General features: G+C 36.2%; 1 protein-coding gene across 3 annotated transcripts in view; it reads left to right on the top strand.

The window, feature by feature from the left end:
* RFX7 (regulatory factor X7) overlaps positions 1-24,853 on the top strand; it is a 132,771-nt gene extending 107,918 nt beyond the window's left edge. For all 3 annotated transcript variants that reach the window (XM_077881193.1, XM_077881192.1, XM_077881194.1), the window contains exons 6-10: positions 11,401-11,521; positions 12,828-12,908; positions 13,618-13,825; positions 16,808-17,103; positions 18,726-24,853. In XM_077881193.1, the coding sequence (XP_077737319.1) occupies positions 11,401-11,521; positions 12,828-12,908; positions 13,618-13,825; positions 16,808-17,103; positions 18,726-22,001 (3,982 nt within the window). In that variant the 3' untranslated portion in view covers positions 22,002-24,853. The remainder of the gene's footprint in view (positions 1-11,400; positions 11,522-12,827; positions 12,909-13,617; positions 13,826-16,807; positions 17,104-18,725) is intronic.
* Positions 24,854-25,475: the final 622 nt, after the last annotated feature.

Here is a 25,475-nt window from a genome sequence, read left to right as displayed (position 1 = left end):
TGCATCTCCCTCTGCCTATGTCTTTGCCACTCTCTTTGTGTCTCTCATGAATAAATAAATAAAATCTTAAAAAAAAAAAAGTATTACTAACAACTCTAAATTTCTCTCTAGAGTTTAGGCTAGAAGACGCCGTAACTAACCTAACAAGCTTCTGCTGTGCTTTTCCAGCTGTGCTGTCCTTTGGACACTAAACCATCACATATATTACACTGTACACTTCTCCAGTGTTCTCACCAAATACCAGAGCCCAGTGGACTTATGGCTGTGCCTCAGACCTAGCTGTGTAATATTACTCTGCCCAGACTATGAAACAATAAGAAAAATCAAATCTGTTTATGACCAAGGTTAGGCACTTTCAAAGAGTTTTTCTCTCTAGAGACTCCGGAGCTAATTGTACTATAAAAATATTAGAGAATTTCAACAACTGTTGTACTTTTCAAAGGCTCAAGCTAATTAGATGTTTGACCATATTACTTTTCCCTTATTTGTCTTCCAGATTATCTAGCAAAATTGTTTGGTTAATACTTTTAAGGGAATAATAATGGTTCTGTGTCTTTGAGACCTCTCTAAATTCCCATACTGTTTATTATCATTTGTAATACATGAATGTTAAGCCTTGCCAAAATAATAGTTATATGTCTTATTTTTTAAAAAGGCTTTTAATAGAACATTAGTAATTTTTTTCCTTTAAAGATTAATTTTAGGGGGAAGGGGTAAAAGGTAGAAGGGAGAGAGAATCCTAAGTAGAATCTGTGCTGAGTGTGGAGCCTATGTGGGGCTCGATCTCACAACCCCAAGATTATAGCCCAAGGCAAAAACCAAGAGTCAAATGCTTAACCAACTGTTCTACCCAGGTACCCCTAAAATTAAGAATTTTTAATAAATTCTTTGGGGTACCTGACAGCTCAGTCAGTAGAACATGCAACTCTTGGAGTCATGAGTTTGAGCCCCACGTTAGGCGTAGAGATTACTTAAAAAATTATTTTTAATTCTTCTCTTTATAAATGTTCAGAAAAAAATTAATGATTTAATTTTGGTTGCCTTCCAAGCATTCAGTTTGCTTATAGTTACTAATTAGCAATACTTTCTCATCTGTAAGATGAGTGGGTTAGGCTGGATAACTAAATTCTTTCCAACTTCACTTCTCTGTGCAAGTTCCTTGTCTCTAAAATGTGCATAATAAAAATACCTGAGGAGAACAGTTCATGCTGGTGATATAGGAAGATCCTGAACTCCCCTCCTCACATGGATACACTGAGTCTATAGCTACATATGGAAAATATTCTTCTTAAACTAAAGCCTGGCTGAGGGATGATTACACATCAGGCAAAGTGAAAAGAAAACCACATCGAAGTGGGTAGGAGAGGCTAGGACACACAGTCTGCCCATAAACCCCACTCTCAGTCTAGTGACCCATAATCAGGAGGGAACTCAAAAACCCAAAGCTCCTTCACAAAAAGCAAAGCAGGTGAACCCCACATCGGGCACCCCAACTTTTAAGACTTAACCCTGAGAGATAAGCTCCCCCCAAAACATCTAAGTTTGAAAACCAGTTGGGCTCATGTCTAAAGACCCAAAAGACTAATAATAATCTGAGACACAGCTTTTAAAGACCCACGTTTGGACTCACCCACCCAAAGCCTAGACTCAGAGGCAGCAGAGTACTTAAAGTAAGGAGGCTTACTTTTCTTATATTAAAGCATCAGCTTGAGGGGCAGGCATCTAATTTAATATACACATCTAAGATCCTGCTGGAACAGTCTATAGGGACAAAGACTAGTGGACACCATCTTTGCATCCTCTCTTTGATATGCTCCAGATCTCCAGTATTTCCTGGAAGGGAGCTTGTATACACATTTAATGTTCTGATTTTTGCAGCTACTGTCCATGAGATACCTCTTGATCACCTGCCTCTAGAGGCCAGGGAGCTGCATACCTGGTCCCACAGAACTGAAATAATCAATGTCACCCAAAAAGGAGTTTATAACCTTTACTCGTGCCCTGACTTTTATAGTTGCTGCCAGGGAACATCTTCCCATTGCCTGAATCTGGTGGCCAGTGGGGCCTAACATGCATGGGCCCCAAAGGACTATCACCAATGGAAAAAGAATTCTTAAACAGTTGCTAGCCCCAGGGCATAGCAAGACAATAGGTCTTTCTGAGGAGACCTATTAGCTAATTATGGCTACAGCCTTCTAATTAAACATACATCCAAGGGTTAACTGATCCTTTTCTGAAATCTTGAGGGCAGGTACTGCCTTGCACTTTCCCTCTGCTGTGCTCCAGTGTCATTTCCCAGAGGGAATCTTTACACATGTCTGGCACCTTGGCTTTATGTCTGGTGCCTCAGTGTTTGGAGGTGCCACCCAGGGGATATCCCTTGATCACGTGACTCTGATCACCAGAAGTCTTGCATTCCTGGGTTTCACAGAACTGTGGCAAGCGGAGAGATGGTTCTTAGAAGGCTACCACTTCGAAGGCACTGCACAGATAGCAGACTTCCCAGTCTTTCTATGTATGTAGGAGGTCTCTGCTTGTTCTGGAGCTTTGATCTGAGGGGCAGATTCAGGTTTGGCATACATCTAGTGGTCTGTGAAGCTGGTCTCAAGGAGTGGAGGCTGTGGACACCAGAGTCTGCCTCTGTCTTGCTCCAGCTCACCAGTTTCTTTCAGAAGAGAGGTTGCACACTCATCATCAGCCCTGATTTTTGCAATTGTTGCCCAAAGAATACCTCCAGATTGCTGGCTGATGGCCAATGGGGCTATACTTACAGTCCCATAGGACTATATATGTTTGCATACTTTTAAAAGCTGTTACCTGAGGCTCTGGCTTCCCATTAGCTTGATTCTAGGTGTTGAAGTCCTCCTTTTGGGGGCACTGACAGGTCTTTGCATATACTTAACTACTGGGAACTATTAAAAATATAACAGACTACTTGGACAAGCACAAAAGTTTGAGATAGCCAAGGGTTAGGGCAGGGTTGAACAACAAGGCTCATCTACATGAGATGACTCCTTCAAGACAGAGGGGAGGTGGCTGTTTTATCTAAAGCATAGAAACCAACACAGAGTCAAGCAAAAAGAGGAAGAGAAATATGTTCCAAAAGGAAGAATAAGATACCTCAGAAAAAGAAAAACTTTTAATGAAATAGACATAAGTAATTTACCTGATCAAGTAATGGTCATAAAGATGCTCACTGAACTTGGAGGAAGAATGGATGAACGTTGTGAGAATTTCAACAAAGAGATGGAAAATGTAAGAAATTACCAATAGAAGTCACAGAGTTGAAGAATACGATAATCAAGCTGAAAGATATACTAGAGTGGGTCAAACAACAGATTAAATGAAGCAGAAGAAAAAATCAGTGAGCTTGAGGATAAGGCAATAGAACTTAACTAGTCAGAGCAGCAAATGCAAAAAAGAATGAGACAGTGAAGAAAAAAAAAAAAGAATGAAACAGTGATACCTTAAGGGACTTACTAGGCAAAATCAATAGACTAACATTCACCATTATAAGAGTCACAGAAAGAGAGAGAGAGAGAAAGGAACAAATTTCTTATTTGAAGAAATAATGGCTGAATAATAATGGCTTATTTGAAGAAATAATGTTTCCTCCCTAACCTGAGGAGGAAACAGATACCCAGATCCTAGAAGCTCAGAGAGTTCAAGTTAAGATGAACTCAGAGACCCACACCAAGATACATTATAATTAAAAATTTTAAAGACAAGGAGAGAATTTTTAAAGCAGCAAAAGAAAAGCAACATGTTACATACAAAGGAAACCTCCCCATTCCCCGAAAGACTGTCATCAGATTCATCAGCAAAAACATTTGCAGACCAGAAAGGAATGGCCAGATATATTCAACGTGCTGAAAGAAAAACATTTCCAGCCACAAATACTGTACCTAGCAAAGTTATCATTGAGATGTGAAGGAGAGATAAAGAGATTTCCAGAGAAAAGCCAAAGGAGTTCTTCACTAATAAATCAGCCTTATAAGAAATATTAAAAGGACTTCTTTAAGTGGAAAAGAAAAGATATTAATAAGAAAACATTTGAAAGAGTAAATCTCACTAGAAAGGCAAGTAGTTACTAAAGGTAGTAATCACTTATAAAGGTAGTGTGAAGTGTAGAACACAAAAGTAAAAATAACTATGGTTATAATAATTAGTTAAGGGATATATAAGATAGATACAAAAACAAAACATGGGAGGGGAAGAGTAAAGATGTTGAGCTTTAAAATGTGATCAAACTTAAGTTGTTAATGAACTTAAAATAGACTACTGTAGAGATAAGTTGTTTATGTAAGCCTTCTGGTAACCACAAAGCAAAAACCTATAGTAAATACTCATATAATAAAGAGAAAGCAGTATAAGCATACTACTAAAGAAAGCCTTCAAACCATGAAGATTGAAGGAGGAAGAAAAAAATAGAGAGGAACTAAAAAAACAGCCACAAAACAATTAAAAAGATGACAGTAAATACATACCTATCAATAATTTATTCCAAGGATGCAAGGATGGTTTAGTATCTACAAATAAATCAACATGTGATATGCAACATTAATAAATTGAGGGATAAAAATCATGATGGGCTCACTAATTGTGGAATAAGCATTTGACAGAATTCAGCATCCATTTGTGGTAAAAAAAAAAAGAAAACCCTCAACAAAATAGGTATAGAGGGAACATGTCTCAATATAATGAAGGCCATATATGACAAGCCCACAGCTAACATACCATAAGATCAGGAACAAGACATGTATGCCTACTCTCGGTACTTTTATTCAACGGAGTATTGGAAGTCCTAGCCAGAGCAATTAGGGAAGAAAAAGAAATTAAAAGCATCTAATTTGAAAAAGAAGAAGTAAAACGGTTTGCAAAAGATGTGATATTCTATATTGAAAACCCTAAAGACTCCCATCAGTGAACTCTTAGAACTAATAAACGAATTCAGTAGTGTTGCAGGATATAAAATCAGTACACAAACTTATGTTTCTATACACTAATAATGAACTGTCGAAAGAAATTAAGAAAACAATCTTACATATGATTGTATCAGAAAGAATAAATACCTAGGAATAAATTTAGCTAAGGAGGGGAAGACCTATATACTGTAAACTAAAACATTAAGGACAAAATTGAAGACACTAACAAATGGAAAGACATTCCATGTTCATGGATTGGAAGAAATAATATTGTTAAAATGTCCATGTTAGCCAGAGTAATCTACATATTTGATGCAATCCCTAATAAATTTCCAGTGGCATTTTTCACAGAAATGGAACAAAGAATCCTGAAATTTGTATGTAACCACAAAGGGCCCCAAATAGCTAAAACAGTCTTGAGAAAGAACAAAGCTGAAGGCATCACACTCCCTGATTTCAAACACTGTTAAAAGTATAGTAAGTGAAACAGTATGGTATTCACATAAAAACAAGACACACAGGTCAGTGGAACAGAGTAGAGCTGAGAAATAAACCCATGAATATATGGTCAATTAATTTATGACAAAGGAAGCCAAGAATATACAATGGAGTAAGTAAGGACAGTCTCTTCAATAAATAGGCTTGGAAAACAGGACAGCCACATACTAGAGAATGAAACTGAACTAGTATCTTGGACCATACACGAAAACCAACTCAAAATTAGTTAGAGACTTGAACATATAACCTGAAACCATGAAACTTGGAAAACCTAGGCAGTAAGCTCCTTGACATAGGTCTCAGTGATGATTTTTTTTAATCTGACACCAAAAGTAAAACAACAAACAAAAATAAATGAGACTACATCCAGAATGCTTTGGCACAACAAAAGAAGCCCAGCAAAATAAAAGGACAACCTACTGAATGTGAGAAAATATTTGCAAGTCATATATCTTATAAGGGATATAATACATATATATTTTATCTTAAATATCCAAAATATATAAAGAACTTATACAGCTCAGTAGCAAAAAGCAAAGCGATTTTTAAAAATGGGCAGATCTAAACAGACATTTTTCCCAAAAAGACATACAGATGGCTAAGAGATACATGGAAAGTTGCTCAACATCATTAATCATCGGAGAAATGCAAATCAAAACCAAATGAGATACATCACCTCACACCTCTTAGGATGGCTGTTATCAAAAGGACAAGCAATAACAAGTGTTGGTGAGGTAATGGGAAAAGGAATCCTTAGTGCACTGTTGGTGAGAATGTAAATTGGTGCAGGCAGCCTCTATGGAAAAAAATATGGAGATTCCTCAAAACTTTAAAAATAGAATTACCATATGACCCAGCAATTCTACTCCTGGATCCTTATCCAAAAAAGAAAACACTAATTTGAAAAGATATAGGCACTCCCATATTCATCACACTATTTACAAGAGCCAAGAATTGGAAACAACCTAAATGTCTGTTGATGGATGAAGAAATTCTGGTATACACACACACAGACACACACACACATTATTCACCAAAGAAACAAGTGAAATCTTGCCACTTTAGACAATATGGATGGACCTTGCAGGCATTATGCTAAGTGAAGTAAGACAGAAAAAGACAAATACTGTATGATCTATGTGGAATCTAAAAAAAAATAATAATAAATAGTTAATGGATACAGAGAACTGACTCTTAGTTTCAAAAGGCAGGGGTTGGGGAGGTGGGGGAAATGGATTGAGGGGATCAAAGTATGGATCTTGAAATCATGCGTGAAGACAATAGTATGCCACGAATTGTAGTGGTCTATGGCTGACGTTAGACCATTTCAAATTTTTGCTCTAAAAAATAATTATGTTATGCTACTTTTATAACATTTTATACACATGTAACGCTGTCTTCCTTGATTTTCTACCTGGTGTAGCGTAGGGTGACCTTTTTAGATCACACTTTTTATAGAGAGTAATATGCTATTACAGTGAGCTTAAGGGCATTTTAGAGACTGTCATTGTCTTCATATGTCATATTTTGAATTCCAGCACATGTACATGTAGTGAGATATGTGTGCATGTTTTCATATAAATTATGCTATAGCCATTTTTTTTACATCTATAAGAAAACAGGAGCTCCTATTTAATGGTTTTGAGACTTAGTATCTCAGAAGAGTATAAAAGCAACTCTGCACGATTAAAAAAAACACCTAACTTAAGATCATTGGGAGGGTTAAATAATGCAATGCATACAAAGCACTCAAAAAATGACCAGGTATGGTAAGGTATCCTAAGGCTGTACTTTTGCTCCTGGTCTTTTATGATTTTTATTTATATTTTTGTACCTCTAAGTAATGTTTAACTTTTTTTTTTTTTTTTTTTGTAATGTTTAACTTTTATAGTTAATTTGTAAATGGCATGAATAACATTAAAGATGGATTTGCTGGACGGGTTTTTGAGTGATGTGTTGATGATCTTGTTGAATGTTAGGCTTAATTTCAACATCTTGAAAGTGCTACTATAAAAAAATAGAATGAGATTGAAAAAACAAAAGATCTCATTTTAAGAATGTCATTAGGATGTTATCCTGTGAACAGAACATTATTCACTCCCATTTTTTAAGTTTTGGGTAAATATAATCTGACACTGAGGTGTTAGCTGACGCTTTTTTTTTTTCCTTCAAGATTTTATTTAAATTCAAGTTCGTTCATATAGTGGAGTATTAGTTTCAGAGGTAGCATCTAGTGACTCATCAGTTGCATATAATACCCAGTGCTTATTACATCAAGTACCCTTGTTAATGCCCATTAACCTTTTACCACATCCCCCCTCACCCACTGTACCTCCAGCAACTCTGTTTTTTACAGTTAAGCATCTTTTATGGTTTGCCTCTCTCTCTGTCTTTATTTTACTTTATTTTTCTTCCCTTCCTCTATGTTCATGTTTGATTTCTTAAATTCCCTATATAAGTGAAATTATACAGTATTTGTCTTTCTCTGACTTATTTTGCTTAGTTCCATCTACATCATTGCATATGGCAAGATTTCATTCTTCTTGATGACGGAGTAATATTTCAATATATATATTATATATATTTCATTATATATAATATTATATATAATGTATATATATACATTAATATTTCAATATATATTATATACACACACACACACATACCACATCTTTATCCATTCATCAGTTGATGGACATTTGGGCTCTTTCCATGTTTTGGCTATTGTGGATAGTGCTGCTATAAACATTGGGGTGCATGTGCCCTTGAAATCACTATTTTTGTATCCTTTGGATAAATATCTAGTAGTGCAGTGGCTGAGTCATAACATAGTTTTATTTTTAACTTTTTGAAGAACCTCCATACTGTTTTCCCAGAATGGCTGCACCATTTTGCATTCCCACCAACAGTGTAAGAGGGTTCCCCTCCTTCTACATCCTCACCAACATCTGTTGTTTCCTGAGTTGTTAATTTTAGCCATTCTGACGGTAACTGACACCATATGTTACTTAATCAACCTACAGTTAAAGCTATGAACCAGGAAACAGATGTAAACTAACCAAGATCTCTACATGAGCTGGAATAATCTATAGCTTGTTATGTAGCACTGATTTCAAAATTATGACTAGGTAACCTAAAACTATTTCCTCAGGTTAAAGCAAAATCATTGAATATCTGTATCTTCCCAATAGAGATTGGGCTCTAATAATGAAATCCTTTTTCTTTGAAAATTAGAACCACTAAAAATTGAAGAGGCCATCTCACGATACAGAGGCTTCCCTATCAGGGAAAAGTTTTACAATGATGTAACCCATCATTTAGGAATATAGTCATTTCCACATTTGTCAGGAAGTTGAACTGTATGACTTCTAAACTCATTGTCATTTCTGAGATCTCATAATATTAAAGAAATTGAGAACCTGTATGGTTGCTTTTAATTTGGGGCTCTATTTTCTCTTTGACATGTGAGATGTCAAAGTATTTTAATCATAAGCAGTCTTATTCTTAACATTGCCTACTTTGATTTAGGAGGAATAATTTGAGCTGTTTATACATCTACAAGGTACTTTCTTTACTTATCCACTAAAGAGTTTATTAAAGATAATATGATTGTTTAAAAAAAAAAAAAAAGTCATTCTTCCAAAAGGGGAATTCCTCTTTTACATATCCTCCTTAAAAAAAAAACTACACCCAACGTAGAGCTCAAATTCATGATCCCAAGATCAAGAGTCACGTGCTATACCAGTTGAACCCCCAAACACCTCAGGATTCCTCTCTTTAAATGGAATGGATAAGAATCAAAAAACATTTCACAATCTGAAATCACACTCAAGATTTAACAAGCAAATTTTGCATTCATCATCTTAATACTTTGCCAAAGTAAAAAATTCTGGTATACTAATATATTGAGAAAACATTAAACCTAAATCCCAGAGGGGGAGTAGAATGTATATATTATATTTCTCATTAGACTTGTCCTGCTTCTCTTTATTTTGTGTCATTTTTTTTTAAGGTCCATACATATGCATGCTGTCATAGGAAACCAGTGAACATTGTTTTCTTTTTTCCTTATGTGTTTCTTTAAAGTTTGTTATTTTAAGTACAACATACTTAATATATTAAAATTTAATGTGACTCTTCAATCTTGTTCTTAATGCTGACAATACAGTGTGAACCAGGTAAATATAGTCACTGCCCTGGTTGAACACATAGCCTAATGGAGGTGACAAGCAACAAGTAAATTGGCTGTTACATAATTATTATAAGTCATGAGAAAAAAAGCAGTACACCAATAGGCAATATGGCAAGGAGGGCACTGCTTTAGATAGGATAGTTGTTAGAGACACTTTGAAATGACCTTGCAGCTGAGACTTTAAGAAAAGTAATCTTTCCAGGTAGAGGATGCATGTTAAAAGAACTTCATTTATATTTTCTTTCTGTGTTGATTTAAACCATAAAAATGACTGATGATTTGACTTGCTACTGAAATGGTTACGATTTGATACAATTCATTTAAATTGTCAGCACCGGAAAATAGTCACCTCTTCACTTTGTACCTTCAGCCTTGACCCCGAACCACTCAGAGTGTTACATGTAGTCTCAAGTTAAATATGACATACTTAATCTAATACTTCCTATAAAGTGAATTCTCAGTACATGTTAGCTGCTTTCCTTTCTCCCGCCTTTTCAACATTGTTGGGAATGTGTTTGCTGGGCGACTCCTCTCTCTCCACACCTCCACCAGAGGTATTTGGAATTTGGTGTGGATATAGGAAGGGCACAATCAAGAACAGTACCCTCATCTCCAAACCTGCCCCTACCGTGTCTGTTAAGGCTCCCCAGGGGCCCTACCTCCTCCTAAGTCTTGCCCAATTTGACTTCTTAAAGCCAGGTCACTTCAGGAATGTATTATATAATAGATATAAGTGTATATAATGTTTTTATATACTAGCAACAGCCAGTAGATTCAGCAGTCTACAAGAACTGAAGTCCCAGTAACCATTATACCCTGTTTACAGGCCTTCCAGTTTTTTCCATTGTTTCTTATTCCTAAATCTCTTTTTGACTCTCCACTACATGACTTTATCAAGAAGCTACTCTGGTCAATGCTGAAATAAGAGGTGAGGTGGGGAAATTTTATTGGAGTATCTTGGAATCCCTCTGCTTCCCCTTTGGTGTTTCTCAGGTAGTAGTTCTCTCAAAGGCCAGCAGTTACTGAGGAAGGCCTTGGTAGCCAGGACAAGATGTGGCCTTGGTCTGCTGCTGAACTGGTAGAGGAGGGATTGGCTTTTTACCTATGACTGGCAGACATAGAGAAAAGCAGAACACCTGATTGTGAGTGGTAGTTAAGACTTGACTTGTTTTCCTCTTCCCACTTGAAGTTACTGCTTTACAAAGTACTTTTCCTGGCAATAATAGAGTGGTGGAAGTGAAGAGAGAACACTGGACCTTTGGAATCTCTCTCTGTGCCTTCATTTTTTTCCCTTATCCGTAAAATGAGAGTATTGGTATAGATGATTCCTAAGGTTCCTTTTAGGCCTAATATATCATGTTTCTATTTTAAACTATATAGCAGTTTTGTTTCTGCTGTCTGACTTACATAACGTGTATACTGGAAATTATCTCAGTATATGAATTTGATACTTAATGTGGAAATGTAGAACCCTACTGGTTGAGCTGGATATACTCAGTTCAGAGGGCAGAGTTGGATTGTGGTTGGAAAACTTTGTACTGCAGGTATCTCTTACAGCGAGTTTTTTGGATGCTATTGAAAGCAATGGTACTGTATACCCTGAGGATGAACAAGCTAACTAAACCTGAGTTAGTCACCAAAGAATTATGATCAGTGAAAATTGTGGCAAATGACTTGAAGATGTGGTTTTTAGTTTTGTTAAAGTTGTCAAGTCATATTAAAATAGGACTGTCCTGTGTAATTCTAAGTTCTGTTGCTCTAAATTGGTCCCTCCTTCTTTTGCAGGAGCTATTGTGACAATCTTGGTTACCATCCATTAAGTGCTGCTGACTTTGGAAAGATCATGAAAAATGTCTTTCCAAACATGAAGGCACGTCGTCTGGGCACAAGAGGCAAATCTAAATATCCTTTACCAGAATGGTTTTTAGTAATCTCTTTAGTAATCACTTAGAACATCTGCTGTTGTAGTTCAACTAGCAACTATATTTAGAAATAAATTTAAGTCAACAAATATAAACAACTCAAAGTTCTTAGTAGAATAATTGCAAACATTATTTTCCTGGCTATATGTCAAACTGCAAGAGCAATAACAAATAGTGGTTTTAGGATTATGATAGATGTCACCATCTTCTGTCACTGTAATATGTGTTCTTAATGGTGTGATCTCCTTTTCTTTAACAGTAAGAATCAACTGAGATCTGCTACAGTGCAGCTATCATAAACCATATCAATAAAAGTGGAGGGAAAGAGTTTAGCTATCTTCTTCCTATAATTTAGAAACATCGGGATCTCCTTAGCAAAATATACAACATTCAGGAAAAATTCTTGTGGAATTTATACTGGAAGATTATATTCTCTTTAAAGTATTTTTTCAGCCAACCATTTAAAACCTGTATTAAAATAAAAGCCAGAGCATAGGAAAGGTCCCTCTTATGACAGACATACTTAGTAGCAAACAAAAGGAAATGAAAATTAAGAATTTATTAAAGTCCTTCCGACTCTTGGAAGAAGATTATGAAATAGAGGGGCTCTGTAATTAGAAAAACATTATTTCTCTTTACTTAGCCCTTGGCCTTTTTCAAAGCACAGAAACTTGCTTCTGTGGAGATGAGAGGAAAAGGGAAAAAAGGGACACTACTTTTCTAAAACAGCTCCAGATATCCTCTGATCACTTGTTGCATGACCCATCCTTGTTCTCTGAGTACAAGCAAAAATGTCTTGATAGACCTTTGGCATGTTATAGGTGATAATCCTGTGTGTTTCAGTGGAAAAAGAACTGAAAAGGTTAAAGCCCTTGTGACACTCTTAAGAGTTGTTTTTGTCCCAGTGCCCTGGGCTAAAGTTTCCCTGTGCTGTGCCAGGTTTCCATCTGGATATTCCTTTCCTTCTGACCTGTTTGTTGCTGGTGGTTGGCACAGCCTATTAGGAACATTTATTCATAAAATTTATAACAGATGAGAATCATTTTGTTTCATTTAAGACAGTAACATTCTATAAAGACCATTCCAGTTTCAAAAGACTGAAAGTGTCCTGAGTTTATAATATTAAGCTTTCTCTTACTGAAGAACTCTGAAAGTAGATGTTATCTCATTCTGATTTTATTATTTCATATATGGTTACTTCTCAAATGCGAATTATATATATATATATACACACACACACACACACAGTTCATTTAATTTAGAATGAGACCTTAACTGTTTATTACATATTGCTACAGTGGACTAAGGAAAAAAGCCTTTGTTCATATGCCAACACTGCCCAATCTTGATTTTCACAAAACTGGAGATGGGGTAAGAATTTTGCCTTTTCTTTTAAATAAGTAGAATTATACCTTAAGGTCAGCATTGAAATGCATACTGCATAATCTCACTTGGATAAAACAAGGGACCAAGAACTATGCCTTTTACAAAGTAGATGAAAAATTCAATCGTGGCTGAAAAATTTTAGCATATATGACTTATGTCATGATGGCTCATGAAATTAGGTGGAATGTGTGTCTTACCTGGTTTCTAATTCTATCCGTGATATATGTTGACAATATATAGTCAAGAGGAAAACTTAAGTTGTGAGGTAATATATGTAGTATGAATGTCCTTTTTTTCCTTTTCATTTACTTATATATTTATCTAATACCATTTAGGTATACAAAAAAGACTTGAGGTGGCAAAAAGTACAAAGAAGAGAAAATACAGAGAGTGGCATCGTTTGTTTTACTGATGTCATAAAAGTGTTCTAGAAAGATTCACAATATCTCTTAGCCTTCATATATATATTTAACAACCATTTAAATGTTATACTCACAGTGTTGCTGGTTGGTATAGGCATAGGCCTCTTATTTGCAAGGCTCTTATGTGCCTGCCAGCAGGGCATTTTATAAGACTTTGACCCGACAGATTTAGATTACATCTTCTAATTAAGAATGTATGTCTTTGATGTGCTTCAGTTTAAGTTCTCTGAACTTTCTTTTATAAGTTAACTTTTCCTTTTTCCTTTGTTTAGTTGGAAGGAACTGAACCTTCTGGGCAGCTTCAAAATATTGATGAGGAAGTTATCTCTTCTGCTTGCCGTCTGGTTTGTGAATGGGCCCAGAAAGTGTTAAGCCAGCCATTTGACACAGTCTTGGAATTAGCCCGCTTCCTTGTAAAAAGTCATTATATAGGCACCAAGTCGATGGCAGCTCTAACGGTAATGGCAGCAGCACCACCAGGTACAAAATTACCATTAACAAGCTAAAAATGACAGAACTGTTACTACATTTTAGAGTTGGTAGCAAAATAAGAGTTTCGCCAAAGAACAACTTTGACTTTTTAGTGTTTGTATGAGCTTACTGTCACCTCACTTAACTAAGTTCGGATGGGTTTGTTGAACCAACAAAAATAGTAATAATTATAGTCATTTCGTTGTAAAGCTTAAGGCTGTAGTTTTTTTTATTTTCCCTATGGTATATTGCTCTACTTAAACATGAAATTTTTAAGGTTTCCCAGTTGATATTTCATTAATTTTTCCATTGCCGTTTTAAAATTTAAAGAATATGTGTATATGTATTCTTTAAGTATACATGTGTGTCTAAATTAATAAATATTAGGTAAGATTAAATTTTTAAAATGACTTGCTAGATTCCTGTTAGAAACTAATACTTATAAATAAAATGATCTTTGGATAGTGTGAGAGGTACCTTCATGTCACAAAAAGCAAACTATATGAAGCTTTATTATAAAATAGCAAGTCATTTTTTAAAATATACCTTCAAATGAATATTATTATTCAAATACGGATTGTTTCATTTGACAATTTTAGGAGTTGACAGTTTTGGAATAAACAACTCCCTCGTAAATTAATAGCTGTGTAAAGTACCTGTTCTGTTGCAAGTTTTTAAATGTCTCATTTCAGTCATACCTTATAAACCTAAGGAAGAATGAGTAAGTGGAGTTACTACTCTAGGAAATTATAATTTCTGTGAAAAATGTATTAACTTGAAACTTGTTTTCCAGAGATGATTCTTCTGTTTATTAAATGTAAATAATTTAAAATCTATAATAGATTTCTCCCAGCCACAATTATGGTTTCTTAAATAACTTCACTTTTTAAAAATCTTAATAATTTTAACAATTATTTTTCTTTCAGTTTATATTTATCAGAAGCTTTATGTATTTGGGGGGGCGGCGGGAGTATATAATTATTCTATCCTTTCATCTTACTGTCAACTGAGGACTCACTTCAGCAAAATAATCTCTTATCAGAACGTTGTCATGACTCTCTGTCTAGATTGGAAACTGTATGACTTAAATCTGTTTACTTATACATGAATAAGAGAGTGCTTGGGTAGCCTGATCTATCTAGGTAGCTTGCTTATATTACCTCATTTCTTCTCCCAGCAGTCAGGTGAGACAGGTGATATTAATTCCCATTTTACAGATCAGGAAACAGGGAGGTTAAGTAATTTGTCCATGGCCACATAAGCAGTGGGACCAGGATTTGAATTCCAATTTATTGGTCTCAAAAACCCAGGTTAACTGCATTACATCATGCTGTCTTCTAATCTTGTGGCAAAATGAGGTTTTAAAAGATATGGGCCCTTCAACTTTTTGTGTTCTCTTTCTCTTACCCTACTGACACCCAGATTAGTGCTTGAACGAGCTGAGGATTTAGGAGGTATCATGAGAAAAGAAACCTCTCAATCTTATTTCCCACATTGCTCACAAAGTCTGACTGAAAGAGTGGTGAATGATGGGATCAATGAATTTTTAAAGCATAAGTGTAAAGAAAGGTGTGTTTTTTAAACAAAAATACTGAAAATTTCATATTTAAACATTCACTTTGTGAAAGTATTCAGTAGTTTAGCAATTATATCACTACTCAGAATAGTTTAAGACTCAAAATTTTGTTCTCACCCACTACCATATTTTTTTTAAACACCTTTGGTGATTAATCTTCATCCTTTGAAGGTGAATTTGGTTTTTTATAAATATAGTCTCCATATTAAGAACAGGTTGTGTTACAAATGTCCTTTTGTAAGTCAGCTGCTTGGAAATCATTCTTGTCCAGAAACTCTGGCAGGAGGGAGACAGCTGAGCTTTGAGCCATTGGCAGAGGCTTTTGGGTGCAGGTGCTGAAAAGCCAGACCCGAGGCTGGAGGCCAAGAGGGAGCAGTACAGTTTGAGCTGGATTTGAAGAGGAAAAAAATGGTATTTAGGTGATCAAAAGGAGGTCAAAAGATGAAGGATTATTGAAGAGTGTGTGGGAAAGAGTTTACAGTCACTTCTTTCTCTCCTTCCTGTCCCCTCCTCCTCCACAAGTTGTTGACGAAAAGCAGAAATTGGGCTAGAGAAAGAAAGGGCAAAGTGTACCAGCAGGGTGGTGCGGTCCTCCCCATTCCTCTCCACTGTTTCTACCAGCCACAGCTTACTTTCTAATGATCACAGTGCTATACCCTAAATGTGGAATGAACTTTTTTAAAAAATTAATTGTATTACGACATCAAATGTTCTTAATTTAAAATTTATCTCTTGCTTAGTTTATCATTCTTTTTTTCTCAGTGTTGGTCTTACTACTGTTTTAAAAAGTTTTCTCAGTGACAGTGTTTCACAATACCTTAACCTCAGTTTTATGTAGAAACTGCTTAACTACTCTTATGTCATACTGGAATAATTGTATAGAACAATTAAAATAGTACCTCTTTTTGTGGATTTCTGGTAGAATTAAAGACTTGTTCTCCCTATACACATTTTTCTAAATATGAATAATTTCAGCAAATATTTATTGAATGCCCCTTGTGAGCTGAATATTTAAGTCATGAAAATGCATGGATTTCTAATTAGAGAACTAAACGAAGGAAATTTCTGACATCTCATAAAATGTGAAACATGCTCCCTTGGTATTTATTTATCTTAGCTTCTACATGTTTATGACATAGCTACTACTCTTTTCAACATTTTTATCTGTTATTACTGATTTACCTGAAACTGTCACCTGAATTGGACCATATTTTAAGGTATCAATTAAAACCATACTGGCAAATGTTTATAAACGAAAGTCTAACACTTATATTTTAAAAAGAGATTATAAGTTAAAATTTGCTGGTTTGGGTTGCTTTGTCCAGTAGATGGCTACATGTTCAAAGAAATTGAGTTGTAACTGCCTTCTATAAAACAGAGTATTTATTTTAGCTTTCTTTTCTGTTTATTTTCAGGAATTAAAGGAATTACCCAGCCTTCTGCTTTTATACCTACAGCTGAGAGTAATTCTTTTCAGCCTCAAGTGAAGACTTTGCCTTCTCCTATTGATGCTAAACAGCAGTTGCAACGGAAAATTCAGAAGAAGCAGCAAGAACAGAAACTACAGTCCCCTTTGCCAGGAGAATCCTCAGCAAAAAAACCAGAAGGCACTACAACCAATGGAGTGACTAATCTTTCTAATGGAAATCCTGCAATCCTTTCTCCTCAGCCTATTGGTATCGTTGTGGCAGCTGTCCCTAGTCCCATTCCGGTAATATCATTAACTAAATAGTATAGTATTAGACTTCATTGGGATGGTGGGAGATAATTTATTTAATTAAAAGTGGTACATAAGGGGCGCTTGGGTGGCTCTGTCAGTTAAGTGGCTGCATTCAGCTCAGGTCATGATCTTGGGGTCCTGGGATCAAGCTCTGTGTCAAGGAGTCTGCTTCTCCCTCTCCCTTTATGCTCCCTCTCGCTCGCTCTCACTCAAGTAAGTAAATCTTTATTTTAAAAAATAAATAAAAATGCCACATAAGAAGGAGGCAAGTATTGGTATAGATTCAGTTACAGATTGATTTTTGTGAACACAGATAAATTCAGTTTCAGTCAGTTGTCTTTTAAAGATTTTATTTATTTGAGAGAGAGAGAGAGAGAAAGTGCGGGTGGGCACAGAGAGAGAGGGAGAGAATCTCAAGCAGATTCTTTGGTCAGTGGGTGGAGCCTGACACGGGGCTCAATCCTATAACCTTGAGAACATGACCTGAACCATAATAAAAAAGACACCTAACTGACTGAGCCACCCAGGTGCTCTGTCAGTTTTTTTTTTATTCACAATATACAATGTTAAGTACAAAGCTATAAAATGAACACAAGTGAAAATACAAAGATTTAAGACATGCACAGTATGCACACATGACCAGTCACAGCTTTAGCTAAGAGATGAGTCATTTTGAGAATTATTTCATCCCTACCTAAGCCAAGATGATCAATTGCAAACTTTTTTTTTTAAACTTTTCTTCTTTTTAACATTCAGATGGTGCAGAGTTGTAACTCGTATTGATAACACTTTAATATAGACCTATTGCTGTGGCTTGCTGGACATAGGACCTTGGACAAGTCCCTTAGCTATTCTGAGTCTATTTCCTTATTACCAAACAGGTTATGGAGGGACTTTTAAAATGAGAGGACAAAAAAATAATAAAATAAGAGGCATCATGCCAAAAAAAGTGGTCTTTTATGTTATTGATAATATCATTAAGGAGATCTTTTATCTTTGTTTTTCTTATCATCATCATTACCATCGTGTCATTAAAACATGGTATAGCTGGTAACCACACTTATGTGCTATTCACTGTAGAGCAAACTTGGGGAGACAGTAGTTTTATCTGAGACCTTACCCACTGTGGTTTAATTGCTAATGTCCAAGGTAGACTCATAAAACAATCATTTTCTTGACCCAGAGGTAGATACCTTTATAGTTGCATGTTTTTTCAAGATTTTGTCTTCTTTTCCTATAATCTCCTTAAAAATGATTATTTTGGCAAGTATTCATCACAAATGTGAAATTTTTAGTCCTATTTATTGAAAAGTATCTTAATGTTTTTTCTTACGTACTTTACAACTATATTTCACTGTGCATTTTTTTATAACATTTATGTTTCTGATTGTATAGAACCTGGTCTAACATAGATAGAGATATAATAAGATAGATGTCAGATAGATATCTAGATAGGTAGGTAGATTGATATAGAACTCTTGTCTAACAGAGAAACTTTTTTTCTTTTTTAGCATTACCTTTATTAAATGCCTTAATACTATACTGATATGTGAATTTCTATTTATATCCTAGACTTGTTAAATCAGACTTTCCTGTTTTCTGCCTTTTAACAGGTCCAGAGGACCAGGCAGTTGGTAACTTCACCCAGTCCAATGAGTTCTTCTGACGGCAAAGTTCTTCCCCTCAATGTACAAGTGGTCACTCAGCACATGCAGTCTGTGAAACAGGCACCAAAGACTCCTCAGAACGTTCCAGCCAGTCCTGGTGGGGATCGTTCTGCCCGGCACCGCTACCCTCAGATCTTACCCAAACCAGCCAACACCAGTGCACTCACCATTCGCTCCCCGACTACTGTCCTCTTTACTAGCAGTCCCATCAAAACCGCTGTTGTACCCACTTCACACATGAGTTCTCTAAATGTGGTGAAAATGACAGCAATATCCCTCACGCCCAGCAACAGCAATGCCCCACTTAAACATTCTGCCTCAGTAAACAGCGCTACAGGAACAACAGAGGAATCAAGGACCATTCCCCAGATCAAGAATGGTTCTGTTGTTTCACTTCAGTCTCCTGGATCCAGGACCAGCAGCACTGGGGGAGCATCTGCTGTGGAAGTCAAGATGGAACCCGAAACATCATCAGATGAGCAGCCTGTACAGTGCCAAGAGAACGCTGATGGGACTAAAGCTCCCAAAGCAACAGCTAGTGCCCTTTTGGGGCAGAAAAGTAATACAGATGGAGTAGTGCAAAAACCTTCGAATGAAGGTATCATTGAAGTAAAAGCAACTAAGGTCTGTGACCAGAGGACCAAATGTAAAAGTCGCTGTAATGAAAGTCTGCCAGGCACTTCAACAGGCAATAATCCAAGCACTGGCACTCTCTCAGTTGCCACTCAGAACTTAACTTACACCAGCACCAGCTCACCAGCTAATGGTGACTCAATAAATAAAGACCCTAAATTATGCACTAAAAGTCCAAGAAAGCGACTATCTTCTGCATTGCAAGAGTCCCAGGTGCCTCCCATAAAGAAACCAATTGTGGAACAGCTTTCTGCAGTTACTATAGAAGGTCAGAAACCAGGCAGTGTTGAGAAGGACCAAAAGGTTCCACATTCAGGGAAAATAGAAAGTTCAACAGCCGGTGCTCAGATTCCTAGCAAGGTATCAATAAATGTCAGTTCACACATGGTGGCAAATCGACCCTTGAATTCTTCTGCTCTCCTTGCTAGTGATTCAGCTTCAGAACAGCAAACACCATCATCGTCTCCAGATATAAAAGTAAAACTTGAAGGGAATGTCTTTCTTTTGGACAGTGATTCAAAACCAGATGGTAGCTTTAATTCAAATGAATGGCAACAGGTCAGTAAGGATTCTGAGTTTATATCTGCCGGCTGTGAACAACAGCAAGATATCAGTGTTATGACAATTCCTGAGCACTCTGATATCAATGACTTAGAGAAGTCTGTTTGGGAATTAGAAGGAATGCCACAGGACACATATACTCAGCAGCTGCAAAGCCAGATACAAGAATCTTCTTTGAATCAAATACAAGCACAGTCTTCAGATCAGTTACCTCTACAGTCTGAACTGAAAGAGTTTGAGCCTTCTGTTTCCCAAACAAATGAAAGCTACTTTCCTTTTGATGATGAGCTTACACAAGATAGTATTGTGGAAGAGCTGGTGCTTATGGAGCAGCAAATATCAATGAACAATTCTCATTCTTACGGTAACTGTTTGGGAATGACTCTTCAAAGTCAGTCGGTAACTCCAGGAGCTCCAATGTCATCTCATGCCTCCAGTGCCCACTTCTATCATCCAATCCATAGCAATGGCACTCCAATCCACACACCCACACCCACTCCTACCCCAACCCCGACCCCGACCCCAACCCCAACTCCAACATCAGAAATGATTGCTGGGTCTCAGAGTCTGTCACGGGAGAGCCCTTGCTCCAGGTTAGCCCAGACCACACCTGTGGATAGTGCTTTAGGAAGTAGCCGACACACACCCATTGGTACTCCACATTCTAACTGCAGCAGTAGTGTCCCTCCCAGCCCTGTTGAATGCAGGAATCCATTTGCATTTACCCCAATAAGCTCCAGTATGGCATATCATGATGCCAGCATTATCTCAAGTAGTCCTGTGAAACCAATGCAAAGACCCATGGCCACGCACCCTGACAAAACCAAGCTTGAATGGATGAATAATGGGTATAGTGGGGTTAGTAATTCATCAGTTTCTGGCCATGGCATTCTCCCAAGCTATCAGGAACTAGTGGAAGACCGTTTTAGGAAACCTCATGCTTTTGCTGTGCCCGGACAGTCTTACCAATCTCAATCCAGACATCATGACACTCACTTCGGTCGTTTAACTCCTGTCTCTCCTGTGCAGCATCAAGGTGCCACTGTAAATAACACCAACAAACAGGAGGGTTTTGCAGTCCCTGCCCCGCTTGATAATAAAGGAACTAATTCATCTGCCAGCAGCAACTTCAGATGCCGGAGTGTGAGCCCTGCTGTTCATCGCCAACGTAATCTTAGTGGAAGCACCCTGTATCCAGTATCTAATATCCCCCGATCTAATGTGACCCCCTTTGGAAGTCCAGTAACCCCAGAAGTTCATGTTTTCACAAATGTTCACACAGATGCATGTGCCAACAACATAGCTCAAAGAAGTCAATCAGTTCCATTGACAGTCATGATGCAGACAGCCTTCCCGAATGCTCTTCAGAAGCAAACAAACAGTAAAAAAATAACCAATGTTTTGTTGAGTAAACTTGATTCTGACAATGATGATGCAGTGAGAGGTTTGGGCATGAACAACCTGCCCTCCAATTACACAGCCCGGATGAATCTCACTCAGATTTTGGAAACTTCCACTGTTTTTCCTAGTGCCAATCCGCAGAATATGATCGATTCCAGCACTTCTGTTTATGAATTCCAAACACCATCTTACCTCACTAAAAGTAATAGCACCGATCAGATCAGTTTTTCTCCTGGAGATAATCAAGCACAATCAGAAATCGGAGAGCAACAATTAGATTTCAATAGCACTGTTAAAGACCTGTTGAGTGGAGACAGCTTGCAAACCAACCAGCAGCTGGTAGGTCAGGTAGCATCTGATCTCACTAATACTGCGTCTGATTTCTCTAGTGATATCAGGTTGTCTTCTGAGCTCTCAGGCAGCATCAATGATTTGAACACTTTAGACCCAAACCTACTGTTTGATCCAGGTCGTCAGCAGGGACAAGATGATGAAGCTACACTGGAAGAATTAAAGAATGACCCATTATTTCAACAAATTTGCAGTGAATCCATGAGCTCTATGACTTCATCAGGTTTTGAGTGGATAGAAAGCAAGGACCATCCTACTGTTGAAATGTTGGGTTAAATAGTGTTTTATAATATGTAGCACACTGTATCTAAAGACATATGTATTGTATTTGTCTTAATGGAAGTGCCTCCCGCAGCAGAAACACTTACTATTAATTGTGACATTTTAAAAGAGTTTGCTGCAGAAGTGGTTTCTTCTTCAGTAGGAAATGGTTAGACTCGCCTCAGTTCTTAACAAGTTTCTGAAGACAGTAGGCTGTAGAGGAACAAGTATTAGGTTTTAAATTTTGTAATGTTCCCCCATTTAATCACATCATTTGCTAGTAAACAATTGACTAACCAGCTTTTACAAGAGCAGTCTAGATCTTTATTTTGTATAAGTTCATTTTAATTCATCAGTTGATCTGCACAGAATGTAGAGGAAACCATTGATTTTAGGGTATAGGCTATTTTGTTGTTGGCATTATCTTTTAGATATGAAATCATAGCTAAGGTAAACTGTAGACAAGAAGGTCTTCCTTGAAGCAGGGATAATATTCAGGTTATTACTGGTATTTAGGCTTGAAGCATAGAGCTACTGTAGAAAGAAAAAAATCTCTGTAGGACTTTCTGGGACTTCAGTACCATTTGCACCTGCATTTTGAAGGGCTTAAATAGGAGAAAATAATGGAAAATTAAATATTAATTTAAGGAAAGCAAAAGCTGCACTAAAATTTTTAAGAGGAAAAACTAGTAGCCATTTAATATTTGTGACCTTGCATTAGTCTTATTTTAAAATTTAATTTTTAGTATGGAGCCAGCACACACACAGAGACATTCATGTACCTGTGTGCGTGCACACACACACGTAAATAACTCCAAATACTGTAATGTAATAGAATAAATACAAGCATGTTAGAAAAAATATCTTTATGTTTTATCTGGTATTTGAGACGGGAATTTAGAAGGAAAATAAAAGCATTTTCTTAATCACAACGGCTACATGCACATGTTAAAATTCTATTTAAGATTTAATTTGAAGCTTTTGATTACAATATCCTTAAGTCCTCAATTTAATGACTGACTTCTTCACTCTTGAAAACAGTAATACAAGTCGATCATGGGATCCCTTTGAAAAACAAACTAGAGGGAGATGACATCAAAACACATTTCACCACATGAGGTCTGAAGCCACAAATCTTTATGTCACTGATAAAACAAAGGGGATATCAGTAGTACTTGAAGAAGAGGAGCATTTTATTACATGCTTAATTTATTTATTGTGATAACCACGATTGCAAAAGCAGCACTCAGGATTTGTTTTAAAATGTTTCTCTGTATGGCTCCCATTTTGTTTTATGAATGATTATTTATGAATTTCTTGTTGACACAAATCTGCTCACTAGCTGACAGCTCCATTTGAGTGAATTTTTAGGAATCCTTTCAAATAGGTTTAAAAATTGCCATTAAGTTTTTAAAGCTAACATTAAACCATTGCTATGCTACCTTGAACCTAAGCAAAGCTTTCCTTCCCTTTAAGCCAATCAGAAGACTACAATCAATGAATATTTAACAAATGCTATGAAGGGTTTAATTTAATAAGGTTTCATTGTTCAATAAATTTGCAAGGTAGGGTATTAACATATTTTGATAAATAAACGGTGCTAGGGTTGGCTCAGAGGTTTATATATTGATATGTCTTAGTTATTGGCATTTGTGTGTGTTTGCTGTTATCTTGATTTAATGATCTGTTAGATATTTTTTTCTTGATGCTAGTTATTTCTTCACTGTACATTGAGACACAGCACTACTGCACACCAAAGTATGCAATACCCAAAGGAAACTGTGTGATTTCTTTTAACAAATGATGGGAGCCTTTCTATATGAGATACTCTGAAAAGGAGATTTTGAGGCCATTCTAATCCCTTGTTTACATTATTAGCTTCCTACTAATATAAAAATAACAGAAATCTTTTTTTATAAAAATATAAAGACTGGAGGATTTTTAACCCTCTGTACAGTATTGCAGCAAACACTTTAAATTTGGTTGAATTCGTCCAGCAAACTTTCTGGGGTTCATATATTGCACTAAATTTGTTGAACCTGTGGTAGGCACATCTCTTAGGATAAATGCAACCAATACAGTCCACAGATTAAACTTTTTAAATGTGTTTCATTATGAAAAGACAAAATGTCATCAAAGTGACAGATAAAATTGTCTTATGTAGCAATGTGCATTGATCTCAATGAGATATTTCTATTTCTTATTCTCTTACATGAGAATATTACAGCAGGAAGAATTAAGTTTAGTTTGCTTCACCATGTTAATACATGATCACAAAATGTGCATGAGTGTTATTGACTTATCTTGTACAGTACTAGGTATTCCTGTAACCACTTTTTTTTTTCTTGGCTGTATTAAAACTGGTTCAGTGTTAACCAGGCAAGCATAGTTATTCACAAGTTATTTACTTTTTTATGTTTACTAATTCTGCTTAGTTATTGTTGAATATGTTCTTTCTCAAATTATTTTCATTGTTTTCATGTTTAAAACATTTTTCATACTGTTTATCATGATAAGACTTCATGAAGTAAATAATTTTGCATATAATTGCAATAAGCACTGACTTTTGAACTGAAAAGAAGGAAAGTGTTTTTTTTTTTTTTTGTGCAGTGCATCTGAGGTTCATATAATAGTCTTGTACTATAATGTGCTTTACTACACCATAAATGACAAAAAACAAGCCCTGTTTCATGTTTTCATTTAGTGCAAAAAGTCAGATTTCCCCAGTGTTTTGTTGTCTGTTGTACCTGCTGAAACTACAGTAGTTGAATATTGCAGTAGCATTTCAGTTCTCTTTTTTTATTGAAAGTGCTCAAAAATTGTTTTTTAAATGTTTTCAAAAACAATTAAAAACATTTTATATTAAACTGACTGAGTCTTAAGGTGATTTGTGGGAATCTTTTATATATAAGCAGTATGCCATTTTCAGACAGACTTGATGCCATTCTTCCTTAGATCTCATGAAATTCATAGAAATGGATAAAAATCCACACAGGGCTGAACAGTCCTCTTAATCTGCTCTCTACTATTAATCTAGAAGGATACACAGAACTTATTTTGTCAGAACTCTAATGTTCACTTAGGATTTTATTACTGATGAGTGGGACATGGCACAGAGTTTTATGTTGTCCCAGAAAACATCTTTGCTTTTACTTATTCACATAATGTTTGCTTTAAAACATTAGTCTGTGGGGTACCTAGATATGTATATTTTTGAAGCTTTGAATAGAAAAATAGTAGGGAGAAGTGGAGAAAATTCTAAAGGACAACTGTGCCCCCAAACCAATGTAGACATTTTGGTGAGCCAGAAATACAAAATGAACTGAACTTGTAAACCAGAACCTGAGCTGTAGGTATGGATGGAATCAGAAATGAGCAGGTAAAAAATTTCAATTCCTACAGAGTAATAAAGTACTTGAAGAAAAAACTAATCCTAAGAAAGATAATCAGCACTTAAAAGTAATGAATTACCCGGATGTTAACTTTAAA

This window comes from Canis aureus, chromosome 32 (genome assembly GCF_053574225.1).
Source record: "Canis aureus isolate CA01 chromosome 32, VMU_Caureus_v.1.0, whole genome shotgun sequence".
NCBI classification, from domain to species: domain Eukaryota; kingdom Metazoa; phylum Chordata; class Mammalia; order Carnivora; family Canidae; genus Canis; species Canis aureus.
This window is presented reverse-complemented; position numbering and strand designations above follow the sequence as displayed.